The sequence below is a fragment of the Oculina patagonica genome, chromosome 14, assembly GCF_052425735.1.
Source record: "Oculina patagonica isolate OP01 chromosome 14, crgOcupat, whole genome shotgun sequence".
Taxonomy (NCBI): Eukaryota; Metazoa; Cnidaria; class Anthozoa; order Scleractinia; family Oculinidae; genus Oculina; species Oculina patagonica.
The window spans coordinates 4,670,637-4,685,560 of record NC_135771.1 but is presented as its reverse complement, the minus strand read 5'-3'; the positions used below and the strand labels follow the sequence as shown (position 1 = coordinate 4,685,560).

Here is a 14,924-nt window from a genome sequence, read left to right as displayed (position 1 = left end):
AAAAATGTACAGCTATGCTACACACCAAAATGTCTAATCTGATGTTTTTCTTTCCCAAAATCGCAAATTTGAAGTGTGTTTGTCGTTCTCACGCGAACAGAACGATTAAGTTTAACCGGTCTCTTAGATTACAAATACCGTGTGATATCTGTACTCATTTCTTGCGCTTTTCAGTTTTGCCTACTACTGAGTACTGTTGGATAATTAAGTATTTACTGGCTCGTTTCAGTAACACGTTAACTATTTCGATCTTCGAAATTGTTCAGTAATGAGGCAAGCGTGGCCGAGTGGTTAAGGGCGCTGGTGTTGTAATCGGAGGTCCCCGGTTCAGACCTGCCCTTGCCACTAGCTGGATTTGTTTCTCGGTTGTCCCGGTTCAAATCCTCGACCACGCATGTAGCCTGGTCCCTCCCCAGGGGATTTTACCTTGTTAGTTAAAAAAATTTGTTTCCTCTGTTTCAGTGGCGCCTGTACTGCTTCTCGTTGAGTTGAGCTGGTGCAGCCACATACATGTATTTATTTATTAATATTATTTATATGAAACACTGCACAGTGGCTGACTATTGGCAAACTCGCATTCTGATTGGCTACGGAGGTATAGTCTATCGATTGTTAATACATAAAGGAAGGAATGAACATCTTGAGCTCTCAGAGGTCCAGAACTGTTGAGATATTTACCTAAAGTATATTTACAAACTTCTAAATAACAGTTAGGCTTTGTTATTTAGCCTAAATTTTAAAGTCCTTTTTTAGTTATTCGTCTCAAACTTTATTTTCTCATACGTAACAAATAAATGAATAAAAAACGTTGCCGTTTTGTCTCTCGGAGGTATTTAAAGGAACATGGTCAGCGTTCACGTTTTGAAAAGTCCACCTTACCCGAATCAACACGAGAGAACCCCCTCCTCGCGTTTTTTCTTCTTCTTTCCCCATTTAGTGAACACTGGAAGATGAAGCGATTTCTGGGGTGAAAGTCCACAGTGGTCTTTTTCCGTGACTAGTCAGGTCGCGCGGTAGACGCTGACCATGTCCCTTAAAGGGGATGCGTTTAGCACTGTTTCGATGGCACGTACGTAAGAACCACAACAGAACGAGCAAAAAAAGGTCCAATGTCGTGAAATTTGTGCGCATGTCACTTAAGCTGTATCTATAAAAAGGCGCGTAATGGATTTTGGGCGAAGATGTTCCTTTGAAAAAACTGTTCGACAAATAATCCGCAGTAACAAAAAATGTAAATATTTCCCAATTCTTAGCTCTGATACGGAAAACTCTCAGAGGCAGTTTGCGCAAACGAACGAAAGATAAATTTTTTTTTAACCCTCCCCCCCCCCCCCCAAAAAAAAAATAATAAAAAAAAAAAAAAAAAAAAAAAAATATATATTGGGGGGGGGAGGGTGAGGGGTTTCCTAGAAAAAAAAATTGATCCGATAAATAACCCTCCCTTTGTTCTTGCTCCCGTTTCTTTTACTTTGCACTATACTTTGTAATCGGACAGTTTTCGAGAAACCTACAGGATTTTTATGTTAAATGTTTAATAAATATGGATTCCTGCTGGCCGGAAGTGCTGCGAAACATTTAAAATTCTATAAAACTAAAGAAGTGGAAATCAAAACTCTTGCAACTTGTGTAGGCTCGGTACAAGGGCTTCTCTCGGCTCTCGGCTCTCGGCTTCCACATCACCAGCTATATGCAAGAAAAAAAAAACAAATTCGTTCGATTCTTTTTTGTTTGTTTTACCTGCTTGCTCTTTTGTAATGTTGTAACTGATTGATTATGAAGAGCATTTAAAGCTTATGGTTTCTGGCATGTGTACTTTGTTCAACGTAACCTTAACTCGACCATGTCATCAGTTATAATATAACTAGAAAAAGAAAGAAGAAAGCAGACCGATTAATTGAGTCGAATTAAGATCGACTAAATAAATACGAGAGTTAATATCTATCTGTGTTGTTTGTTTTAAAAACTGCTAGAACAATTAGCTCTTGTTGCGATACCAAACTTGTTTAAAAGTGCCAACAAATCCGAGAGCTCTTTTCTTGATTGTTTTTAAAATCAAAGAGATCAATAATTTAAACTTGAACAAGCTAAGTTTAGCCGGGTTTGAAAATTTCTCAATAGGCTTTGTCGGCGCGACCTAGCCTTAAAAAGCAACGACAAGAGACGGTTTTTACCGTCTTCTGTTGAGAATGCTTTTAAATGGACTGCTTTCAAGCGTTCTGCTGTTTATACTGTAAGTATATAAATCACTTATTTACTCGTTTATCAGTCTATATCAGTTCACAAGTGCGATATTTATCGGTAACAACACTCTGATAGTGCTATATTTAGTCATGTTGCTTCACAATGTGGGATTCTGTTGAATGGAAATTATAGAATTATTTTGAGACTTAAAACATCGGTCGCTGCTAGACTAAAATAGATAATTTGACTGACTTATTGAATATCTGAAGGGAAGAAAATTTTTATTCATCGTTTTCATTGTAGTTGAGGTTTTCACAATTGTCTTTTATAAACACTACATATACACTTGTGGTTTGAAATAGAAATATAACGAAACCGTTATATTTCTTTGACTCCAATTGTAATTGTGCATTTGCACATCTACCAAAAACATCTACATTTACGAAAACGCCGATTTCTTGTGGGGGATATTTTTAACACATTTGATTTAACATATCAACGAGCTAGGCGAGAAAGATGTTTAAATGATTGATTGATTAAGTCGATGGCCTAGTTTTTGTCAATCGTAAAGTTCTGAAAATTGTTACCTTTAAAATTATGTTTGAAGATAATATATAAAGAGAATTTTAATAGGAATTGATATCTCTGCTAAGCTTGGTTTATAGTTATGTGTATCAATGTTAAAACATATTTATTACTTCCGTGATCCTCGCTGGCTTTGGAGAAAAGAATTTTTACCGGACCCCCCATCGGTGCTTAATGTGTTCTTTTTCTTGTAATCTTAAAAAAATGTGTACGTGTTCAAAAGAACGCCTGTTTAAAATCGACACCTTAACATATTATGAAGTTCTTTTTAATTTTCAACGAGGTGTAAGACAACGATATAATGTAAGAAAATTGTCACGTTATCTTTTGGTAAATTTCAATGTTTATCTTTAAGGTTTGTTTATAAATAAAATAAAACTTTGAGTAAAGGGAATTTTTTTCTGGCTTAGAGTTCAATAAGGGTTTTAGCTGAAACAAAGTTATTCCAAACTTAAAACATAGTTTTTTCTAACCGATTATCGGGTATAAGTATGTTTGATTTGACAATAGAATGCCGCATCTTTCCATGTTTATAACTTCGTTCAAGTGAACTTCCTTGTACCTTAAAATTTCTATCATAGCCATTGGATGCGTGGCAAAAATATTTATGTTATGAAGGAGGAGAAACCAGGCTTTAAAGTGAAAGTACCAGCGACTTCTACAAAACTGAACTCATTTAACAATTCTTTGTACAAACGGGTTGTTCATTCGCATATCTTTTTTCCGACTCGTTTTACACAACTTGAAGTAACTTGAAGTTAAGTAATTATAAGTAAACGCACAGAAGGTTTTTTAGAATGATTATTTTAGCGACACTTGCAGGTTGATTTTTCAGCACGTGGTTTGCATGTAATACCTGTTGATTATAATGTTCCTTTGTTCCTCTGCCTTGCATATAGTTATATTATATATTTATATTTGTCGTTCTCGCTTCTAAAAAATATAAAAATTGTTTATCCACTCTTCGATTCTAGTACCTGTCAATATTCCACATATATACATAAACTTTATTTTACACCAATATTATCAGCATACACATAGCTAGGATGCGAGATACAAGTTATTTTAAACACTTGTATTAAAATACAAATCAAATCATTGATCATTGTGATGAACGTGAATGAAATCATTGATTACACTGTCTTTCTTTAATTGAAATTGCTTCTATTAGAAACATCTAAGAAAACTATTATTTCTTCACTATGGCCCCGTCCACACTGACCCGGGTAAATTTGAAAACTCATTTTTTTTCCCAACCGTCCACACTGAACCGGCGGTTTCGGTCACCGAAAACGGAGCTTTTCAAAAACGCTCACCAAAGAAACGTATCGTTTTCAAATTTACCCGGGTTAATGTGGACGGAAAACATTTTACGCGGCGTTTTAAAATTTCTCCGTTTTCAAATTTACCCAGGTCAGTGTGGACGGGGCCTATATATACTATACATGAAAATTTTGTAAAGACAGGAACAATGTGTGAAGTGTCACGTAAATTTTCCAATATTTCGCCGTTCATCTACCTTTTATTTTTAATTTTTGCATTTTCAAAAACAATTTTTACCCACTTATAAGCAGTTCAGAATTTATCCCGAAAGAATTCTTTCATTAACATATGGGAAACCGTTCTTGTGAACTTGGAAAAACGTTTTACTAACGACCTTAGCGGAGATAACATAAATCCTATCTTTTTTATTACCAAAATGTTTTATTTAATATTTCTTGGTTACTTTATATAACTTAATCGTTAGCTGTATTTGTTTCTGGAGTTATTTCTTACTCGTGCGTAGTTATTTCATGTTTTTACGCGTAGTTATTTTTCCCAGTTATTTTGGAATTATTTCTTTCTCGTTTGCTCTGATCGTCGTTGATTCTCGGTTGTATTATTCTTATATGTAACTAATGTTTCATCTAAGTTCTGACTTTCATTCTTCGAACTTTTCACTGTGTGGTTTCTGTGTACACATATAAACAACATCTTTTTCTATTGATAAATCACTAACTGTCTTATTAACACACATTAGAAAGGTGTTTAGGTGTCGTATTATTGAAATGCATAAAAGTTGTTTTGTTTGTGTCGTATTATTTACATGCATAAAAGTTGTTTTGAGTTGAAATGCCCACAATGAAGCCCAAAATGACAACTCTAATCTTCACTTTTTTGTGGCTACATGCTCATGCGCATCGAATCACTATGTGTGCCGAAAATAGGGTTTCCATTGGCTTTTAAAAACGTAAAAACAACGTTTCGTAAAAATACTAGAAGACGTTTCGACCTAAAAGCTAAGCTCTTCATCGGTTTGGTGGAATGAGAAAGCGTAACAGTGAGTATAAAGGTCTCAAATTATGTAGATATGCCAGCGTGCTAAAAGTCAGCAAATTAACGAAGGGAGGTGTAGATGTCCGGAATGTTTACGTGGTCATTCCCTGAGCTGGGGTCTCTTTGGGATTACCATGCTTCCAAGAACAGTCGTTTTTGATAATTTCGTTCTCTGTCAATGATCTTAATGTTTTCAAAGTACGTGCTGCGCGATCTTCGAATTAGCACCGAAAGTACGTCTTCTAGCATTTTTACGAAACCTTTTTTTTTACGTTTTTAGAAGCCAGCGTCAAAACTTTTGTACAAATTTCTAATATCATGAATCCTGGCTGCAATTTTAGTACCTTTCGTTGGGTTTCCATTGTTCACAACTTTCGTTGACAGCATTAATTTTCAAAGTCCGTTTATCTTGATCAGTTAATTATCACAGATTGCTATAAATATTTAAAGTGGCTTAATTACTGTCTTTTCTCTCTTTTTTTCGTGTTAGGTATTGGAATGCAGCAGAGAGTAAGTATCCATAATTGTAATTTAGACGTTATTTTTTTTCTTGACATCTGGGATCTGAAAATTGTTCACGTGCAAATCGCGCCCACCCTCAGCCTGATTTACAGACGATCAACGTGAAGCAAGTCTATAGGAATGAGTAAAGAGATTTGATTTCGAACGAACTACTGGTCGTTTCGCTTGCAGACATGTGCATCGCGATCGTGCCTTTTTAAGCCTGGTTCTCATATAATCGTCCCAATCGTTTCTATCGCTTAGTCACTTCAAAAAGTTTTCTTGCGATCGGGGCGATTATATGAGAACAATACACAGACGACCGCTACCGTCTGCCGCGTTTGGGGCGATCACGATCGCTTGGATCGCCCGTGTTCTATCCTTCTAGCTTCTCTCTCTCCCTTCTTTGCCGTAGAACTGCAATAACTGAGAAGATAGGAGGCCACGAGTTTTGCTATTTCATTGAAGGCTGCCATTGTGTGATTGTTTTTCGTAGGACTTCGCTCATAAAAAGGCGATCTGGACGATCATATGAGAACCCCTGATCGCTTCCAATCGCTTCGATCGCCTACAATCGTCTCAGTATTTGCAAACGATTGATGCGATAGAAATGATCGGGGCGATCATATGAGAACCAGGCTTTATCTTTTGCGCATTTAGTCTGATTTATAGACACTCGAAATGGAGTAAGTCTAGACTAACGAAAAGGAGAGTTGATAATTTTCTTTTATCACCAGGTTCGCCACCCGGATGTGTAAACTTCGATTTCGAACGAGGAAATCTTTACGGATGGACGAAGTCAGGCACGGCTTTCAACTATCAACCAACATACGGTGACAACCCCACGGCTCGTCGAAAACGCCAGCCCGCTAAGCAGCAGGGGAAATGGTGGATTGGCACATTTGAAAAGCGCCCAAATCCACGGAGCCGTGCCGGGGCTATACAGGGAGATCGCCCTACCGGAACGCTATCTTCTATGCGGTTCCGAATCGTAGGGAATTATATCAACTTCCTGATTGGTGGAGGATGTAACATCCACTACAGTCGTGTAGAGCTTGTCATCGATGGCCGAGGAGTCGTGCTTCGTTCCAAAGGTATATTATACTATCGTAAACTTTTCTCACTTCGCTACTGCTACAGATCAATTATGAGACATCCAGTAAGAAGCAAAAAATGCAACAACACATGGTTGCAGTGCCAAAATATATTCTCTTAAGCACTGTTCAAACGGAAACGCAAGTCGCAAGTTGAACTTGCGTACAGAATTGCGTTGGCTGGCCAAACTGACACGCAAGTTTAGTCGCCAGTGAACGCAAGTTTGCAAAAAGTCATTTAAAAAGCTACGAGGTGCAATTCAGTATTTGAAGTAAACTGCAAAAAATGCATTGACTTGCGATTGGTGGCTAAACAGTGAAGAAATTGCGTTGAATTAAGCGCAAACAAGTCAACACAAGTCCTGGCCAAACGGAGACGCAACTAGACGCAATTGACGCGTTTGGTCAGGACTTAAAATTTATCACGTTTATCGCCTTCCTATCGACAATCCGCAAGGCCCAACTGAAACGGACCTCTCTAACATAAACATGAGGCCCAACATATAAGCTGTGTTAGGCTCCCTGATGGGAGTGCTGTGGTGTAGTGGAGACCCTGTGAATGCAAAGCCTGCGAGTACAACAAACACCTCTCATCGCTCTCGGCCACTTTAAGCACCCGGATACAAAAGAGAGGAGACTGTATTCACTGCCTAGCAAATTCAGGCACAGAGCTCAAAAATCGGATGTAATAATTCGCATTACTGATGCGTGCGTACCTTTGCAAAAACCAATATTTCTCGATTCCAATTCAATCTGGCATTTAAGCGCCACGATTTTGCTCATAGTGGGATGATTCTAAGTCGTCTTTCTTAAAATAAAGTTGATTTCGGTGATTTAAACAATGCATTTCCTTTTTTCGGCGACAGGACGTTGCCATGAATCCATGAGACGCCAGAGATGGAACGTTCGTGCCTATATTGGCAGGACAGGTTTTGTACGAGTTGTGGATTATGGCACGGGTGGATGGGGACATATCAACTTTGATGACCTGAGAGGAAATATCCGTTGCGAAAGTAAGTCTTTTAGTTGACTGGATACGGCAAATTTTGTTTATGGTTTGCACGTTATTATAAAACTATATAAAAGGTAGACATTTTGCTATTATTCTTAGCAGGCAAGCGCCTTAAAATAACAATACAGTGTTCAAGATAGGCCAGACAAGAATTAGAAAAGTCCTCAAAAACTATGGAAAATTGCAAAAAAGCTCAAACAAAAAATCTAAGGCGCTGTCTCTGCACTGGACCTCTTGTAATCAGGAGGGGGCGCATGTATTGGGACTCATTTGAAGAGTGCAACCTTTGTTTTCATTCTCCATTAAAAGTACTACCAATATTGTTTATAGGGCTAGATGCAGTGTTTTAAACCGTTGTAAATTGTTCGTAAGAGACAGTGGCATTACGAAGCAAACGAAAAAGCTAAACCAAGAGCACATTGATCAGTAGCTCTTTTCTTAGTTTCTGTATTGTAGTGTGTAAACTTTGTTTTTATTTTAATCCTTGCCCTGGCCTCGATATAGTTTTACTAGTAGCGGGGGCAAGCAATTTTGTTACCATTTATGAAAAAAAAACAAACTTCGATAAAGTTCAAGTTCAGGTTCAAAGTTCAAGTTCAAATAGCCAGTAGATCCTAACAAACATTGTTATCTCGCCTCTTCCTTAAGAGCCTTGTAAACACCCTCTTGGTATGCAAAATCGCCGGATCAAGAACTACGCCATCTCGGCCTCTTCCAGCTGGGACGCAAATCACGGTCCCCATCTTGGACGTCTGCATTGGACTGCCCGTGGAAGGTTCCAAGGAGCATGGAGCTCACGTCACAACAATCGCCTTCAGTGGTTCCAAGTTGACTTTCGAAGACCAACCAAGATTACAAACGTCGCCACGCAAGGCAGACAGAATGCCAATCAGTGGGTGACGCAGTACCGACTTGCTTACAGTCAAGACGCGCTGACATGGGTTCTCTACAAGCTGAGAGACGGAATAAAGGTATGGAGAATCATATATAATTCCTCAAAATATATAGAGACAGTTGTCTTTTAGGTTAATGCTGGGATATCCACCTTGAATGATCCAACTATATATTACCAGAGTGTCTACTCCTACCAGCTCCCTGTAGCAAGAGAGAGTGCCGAATTCTGTCAACAACATTTCTTAGGTAATCTTAGGTAGGCTTCTGAAGCTTTTACAGTCTTTAGATGATCTTTGGAATAAATCCTGCGACCATTAAAAGTCATAAAGTGTTTTGGACTCGCTTTGGATGCACCTCTGGAAAGAAAAACGTAATCTGCACTGGTATTACAAATTAACACCCCTGTTACACTTTTTCAAGTATAACAGCAATAGCCACATGTACACTGGTGTGTACCTGTTTTCTGTAGTGAATGCCGCTATGATACAACTATGACTACCGTACACAACGTAGTTTGTGATATTGTTTTCTTTGTTAACCTTAGTACTTCCGAGGTAACAAAGATAGGAACACTGTGGTGACCAACGCACTCAGCACACCAATCAGAGCACGCTACATCAGGATTATACCTTGGGGCTGGTACAGACATATCTCCATGAGAGCAGAATTCTACGGATGCTTCGTCGGTAAGGTGTTCTTACAATCATTAACTAGGAAACACTGTGTTGATGAATCACTAAATTCTCAAAACTGACATTAAAAGACATGTATGGGAATCAGATATGAGAGTATATATTTCGATCGAGTTTGAAACCGAAGGTCTTGAAAGTTTCCATAAATGAGAAAGTAATTTTTATCCCGTGCGAAATCAGTAAAATATTTCCATACAAGCCTGTCTATTTCGTGGATCTCGGCCAAGCTGTCAAACGCCTAAGAAATCCCGCTGTTGGAATAACTTGATAGTATCTTCAAAACATACATTTAGTTTTGAGATTCCATTTTTAAATTTGTCTAGGGCGAAAACTAAACGTGTGAACTTTATATGCAAATTTTACTAGGCATTAAGGAACTGATTTTTTTCGGATATCTCCCTGTTTTTGCTTTGTAACATGACGTTTTTAGACCGATCGGGCGCTACAAATATTTTTGATTGATTATAAGTTGAGTAAGTGTGAATGAGGCTTTGCTCTGAAATAAAAGTAAGGGAAATCCTTCCTAGTTAACTTGTTGTTTTTAAGATTTCTGCCGATGAACGTAGCGCACTGCAATGTATAACTAAAAACTGTTAGTAGTATACAAACCATAGTAGTAATGTATGTGATTAATAAAAAGTAAAGAAAAATCACTTCTGCTCTATAGACCGATGTACCATGCCTCTTGGTGCCGAAGACGGCCGTTTGGTCCCAGGTTCCTTCTCAGCCTCAACTTACTACAATCATTATCTGGCTCCCTGGCACGGCCGATTGAATCACCGCTGGTCATGGAGCGCGCGCTACCGCAGGCACGGCCAGTGGCTTCAGGTGTCTTTTGGAGGAAGTTCAACTGTTAAAGGTATCGCCACGCAAGGACGACAAGATGCAAATCAGTGGGTAAAGGCGTACACGATCAGTCGCAGCATGGACGGCATGAGGTTTTATCCTTATAACGAGGGACGAGGAACGATGGTAATGAAGATATTTTTTGCATACTTAAAATGTGTTTCGCTAGCTGCGGTTGTAGATCTTTGCACCGTTAACAAAGACTTGACGTTTGTGATCCAGGCTCTTCGCTTGTGTAAGAACCCGTGAAACTCACCGGTGACGTAAAGCAAGGAACGACCAATGCCTTTGTTTTTTTTGGGCGCGCACTGTGGGAAATGCAAAAGACGCGAGACGGCCACGCGAGCGAAAAATCGCGTTGCCGTCTTGCAATCTCGCGCTTTTCAAATTCCCCAAAACTACACAGGAGCCTGTTACGCCGGCTATCTTAACGTTGCCTTTCTTCTCTTTTAGTTTTTTTCAGCGTAATTTGTTCTTATTATCACGATTTTTAAGATCACTGAAAGTTTGACTCGATTATTAAGTGAGAAGCTTAATGGTGCATCGTAAAAACTGGTTTTAAAAATGAACACTTCATTTTCAACGACTTGCGTTAACTTCAAAGAGCCAAGCATGTTCTTTACATTGTGTGCAATGACAATTCGGTCTGGAATTTTATTTGTTCATTTTTAGGTGTTCAGAGGAAACATGAATCGATTTGGAATCGTATTTCATCGCATCAACAAACCATTCATAGCGAATCACATTCGTTTCTATCCTCGCTCGTGGTACAGCTGGATTTCAATGAGAGTTGAAATCTATGGATGCCCAACAGGTACAATTGTAATGCTTTTATCCAATTAAGGAATAATAAAATAGCCAAAATAAAACGCACCCTCTGATAAAACAAAAAAAAATGGCTGATCATAGCTTAAGCGTCACAATCGTTTCGTAGCTGAAACGTTTTATGCCTTTTGGTCCGAAATTGGAATTGTTTTTATACGGCTTGAAACGATTCCTTTCTTTATTTCTATCCATTTCTTGAAAATTGTGGTTAGGTCTGGAACTAGGTATCAAATTTTTGGTTGGGTCTTAAATAGAGTAGGGGATATCACATATTTTTGCCTCAAGTAGGGTACGGGTTTCAAGAAGTTTGCCATACGGCGCTCACCAACATTTTTCGAGAGTACTTCCCGGGTACTATAGCTACTGATTACTGGATGATTAATCCTCTTCGCAGCCGGTCTCTGCAATGGTGCTCTTGGCCTTCAAAATCGCCGGATAAAGAATAAACAAATTACCGCCTCCTCTCAGTGGCCAGGCCTTTACACTTGGCGCGCGAGACTGCACCACGCACAGGCCTGGTGCGCACGCCACAACAACCACAATCAGTGGCTCAAGTTCGATTTCTTTCGCCCGACCAAAGTGACAGGAATCGCCTTACAGGGGAGGTCTAATGCGCATCAATGGGTCACGAGATTTTTGTTGTATTCAAGTCAAGACAATGTTCACTGGGCTATATACAGATACAAGAATAATGATAAGGTGAGAAGCTGCCGCATCAAACCTGGTTTCGCTTTCTCGAGTGGAAAAAAAATAAGTTAAGTTCTACCTGAACTTTTTAAGTTTCGCACCAACTTCTTTGAATAATTTTGACGCGTAGGCTGGACATCATGTAGCTGAGGTTTGATCATGACTGTACTGTATACATCAAAATAAGGGACGGACCATTATTTTTTTTGGAGGGGGGGGGGGGGGGGTGAAAAATATTGAAAAAAATTGTTTGCAGGGCCTGGAAAGACAAAATAAATTGTTTGCAAACACGATTGCATAACAAAAAATAGTAAGAATTTCGAAAAAAATGTTTGCAGAGGTGCATAAACTAAAAAAAAGTTTGCAGAGGAAAATTTTTCATCCCCACCCCTCCAAGAAAATAATGGTCCGTTCCCAAGGAGATCAAGAGATGATTTGTCTCATGGACCATTTAAGACATATATATGATGTCTCCCAAGTCAAACGATCAGCAAAATTTAAAAAGGTGGTTTCTCCTTATCAAAATGAACTCACGAGCTTAAAAAATGGTATAGAATACTAAACTATATTTATTTAATTTATGGCAAATGAACATCTAAAGAGAATATTGACATCTAAGGAGGAAAATTGACATTTAAAGAGGAGAAAAATGAGCCGTGGTGAACGCTTCGTATAAACGGACCTTTTTACTTACCGTAGCAGAGTTAACCGCAAGAAATGGGGCGTGCGCACAACAACTCGTTCCATGCTCCGTCGAGCAAAACGCCTGGGGTAGAAGTCCGTAAGTCACCAAACTAAATTCCCTATTACTGCTGTATATTAGATAGTGTATAACTCACTTATTTGTTAATTTCGTTCTTGATGCAGTACTTCACAGGAAACCGTGATAAAGATTCAGTGGTTACACAGCCGATAAACCCATCAATCTTGGCGCGATTTATCAAAATTCGACCACGTGGTTGGCGCAGTCATATTTGTATGAGAGTTGAGTTTTATGGATGCCATGCAGGTAAGCACTATATGGTTTTGAAAACTTTAGAAAATTGTGCTTTTAGGATTGCTGTGAAGTTTCCGTCAGCTGGTATTCTTTTGATGGTCTTTTTAAAAGTACTGAAAAAGTGTGAAACCAGAAACATTCTGAAGGCTTTTGTTTAGAGCGTTTTTTGATGGAGTGTCGTAAGACCAAAGCCAAATTAAATCACTCTTGCTAATTTAAAATGACATAGACAATCCAGTTAACCAATCAAAACTCGAAGCAAATGCATGTGGAGTTTTTTAAGCGCGAGAAAAGGTGTGTGAGCGGGTAACGATTGGCTTTGGTTTTACTTCTAATTGGTCGAGAAAGTGGCGCGAGTTTTTTTTTAACAAATCACCGAGCGACGTAATGCAAAACCAAAGCAAATGCAACTTTCAACATTCAAAAAACCGCTCTTACTGAGCAATTTAAATGCAAGGACTGTGTGAGGCGGAGCTGTCACGTTCTATTTTCACTGTCTGTCAACTGTCAGCTCCGCCTCCCTTATTTCTTGTATTTTGATTGGCCATTTGAAACAGAAGCCAACAAAAAGTTGTCAAACAGCAGTAAAAAAGTCAATCAAAAACGTCAAGTGTAACGGTAATGTGCTCAGCGCTGAAACCCACGACAACAATTTCTTAATAATCTATTTGTTTAGCATTCCTTTATAGTTGCACATTGAATTTAAGCTGACCGAGCCTTCTCAGAATGGGAGACTTGGTTAGCGTGCTGGACTCCGGATCCAGCGGTCCGGACTCGAGCCCTAGAATGGGACACAGTGTTGTGTTCTTGGACAAGACACTTTACACTCACAGTGCCTCCCTCCGCCCAGGTGTATAAATGGGTACGGGGAAATTAAATGTTAAGGGTAACCTTGCGATGGACTAGCATCCCATCCAGGGGGGAGTGGAAATACTCCTAGTCGCTTTAGCCTGCGTAGCTCGCGGGATTAGTGCGGCGCTAGAAAGATCGCGAGCGAAGCCTGCGTGCGTAAGCGGCTCAGTCGCGAGTGAAATTCACTTCCAATTCCCTCGCGGCTCCGCAGTTCCTTCTCTCTGCCGTTCGCCATAAACAAAGCACTCGCATGCGGTCGCAAATCCCTCCAGCTACGAAGGCTATTGCTTATTATATGCTGATGTCCGTCTCATCCAATAAAAATTCTAACTGTGAAGCGCATTGAGCTTTGTAAATGCGCTATATAAGCACCTATCTCATTCATTCATTCATTCATTCATTCATTCATTCATTCATTCATTCATTCATTCATTCATTCATTCATTCATTCATTCATTCATTCATTCATTCATTCATTCATTCATAATTAATCCCCTCATATCGTTTCTTCTCTCTTTTTGAAGACCGCTGCATCATGCCACTCGGAATGCAAGATGGGCGTGTCACCAAATCCCGTCTCCGTGCTTCGTCCATGTACAACAGGTATTACGGCCCGTACAATGCTCGACTACAGGCACGAAACTATGGTTCCGTACGCGGCGGCTGGATAGCACGAATAAGAAACACTCGACAATGGATTCAGGTCGACTTAGAGAAAGTTGCTACCGTTAAAGGTGTGGCTACACAGGGACGCTATGACGCGAACCAATATGTGAAGTCTTACGTAGTCACTTACAGCCGAAGGGGAAGACGGTTTGCTCCGTATAGAGAAGGACGTCGAACAAGGGTAATTTCTCAATACTGTTCAAAAAGTGTTTTAGCGTTTTGAGTTCAACTTCCCATTTACTAGTAGCAATATGGGGCAGTAACTAATCAGAGAGCCATATTCACGTGACATTTTTGCTCACGTGTAATGTGTGGGGCTCTCTGATTGGTTGCATCCAGTACCCCTCAGGGATTACTTCAGCTGTTTGAAATGTATTCTTCGTCGGAAACAGTCTTTCGAATTTGTTTTGGAGTGTAAGACTTGAGTAGTCGCTGTTCTGTTGACGGGTGAAGACGAAGGCTTTCAGTAAAGCTGAGATAAAAGCCTGTTACGTGACATTAGTTCCAAACCAAATCGTGAGCGCTACACTCTGACACGTGCACGCTTTTTTATACCCAATATTTTCTTTTGTTTATGAGCGTTTAATTTCGATACACGAAACGATGGTAAAGGCGCAAAATATTTTGCTAAGTTTCTAATTGAAACAGGAGAATTTTTTTAAAAGGTGGTTCCTTTGAGAATTACTAAGGGTGCAAAACTGTTTTCAGCCCTAACTCTTGTAGTCAAAACTTACATGCTGGCTCTGTACTGTTGGAATTAGGGGTGGACCATTAGA

General features: G+C 39.4%; 2 protein-coding genes across 2 annotated transcripts in view; both read left to right on the top strand.

Annotated features, from left to right (window-relative positions):
• Nucleotides 1-2,129: 2,129 nt before the first annotated feature.
• LOC144638931 (uncharacterized) lies at nt 2,130-10,176 on the top strand. Its single transcript, XM_078498212.1, has 8 exons — nt 2,130-2,230; nt 5,573-5,592; nt 6,321-6,677; nt 7,544-7,690; nt 8,338-8,660; nt 9,128-9,269; nt 9,943-9,983; nt 10,135-10,176. The coding sequence occupies exons 1-8, from the start codon at nt 2,187-2,189 to the stop codon at nt 10,174-10,176; spliced, it is 1,116 nt and encodes a 371-aa protein (XP_078354338.1). The 5' UTR covers nt 2,130-2,186.
• A 15-nt stretch (nt 10,177-10,191) lies between these two features.
• The window catches only part of LOC144638385 (uncharacterized), a 177,126-nt gene continuing 172,393 nt past the window's right edge, over nt 10,192-14,924 (top strand). Inside the window, 5 exon segments of the mRNA XM_078497600.1 lie at nt 10,192-10,247; nt 10,794-10,935; nt 11,341-11,645; nt 12,501-12,642; nt 14,007-14,329. Of these exon segments, the coding sequence (XP_078353726.1) occupies nt 10,200-10,247; nt 10,794-10,935; nt 11,341-11,645; nt 12,501-12,642; nt 14,007-14,329 (960 nt within the window). The 5' untranslated portion in view covers nt 10,192-10,199.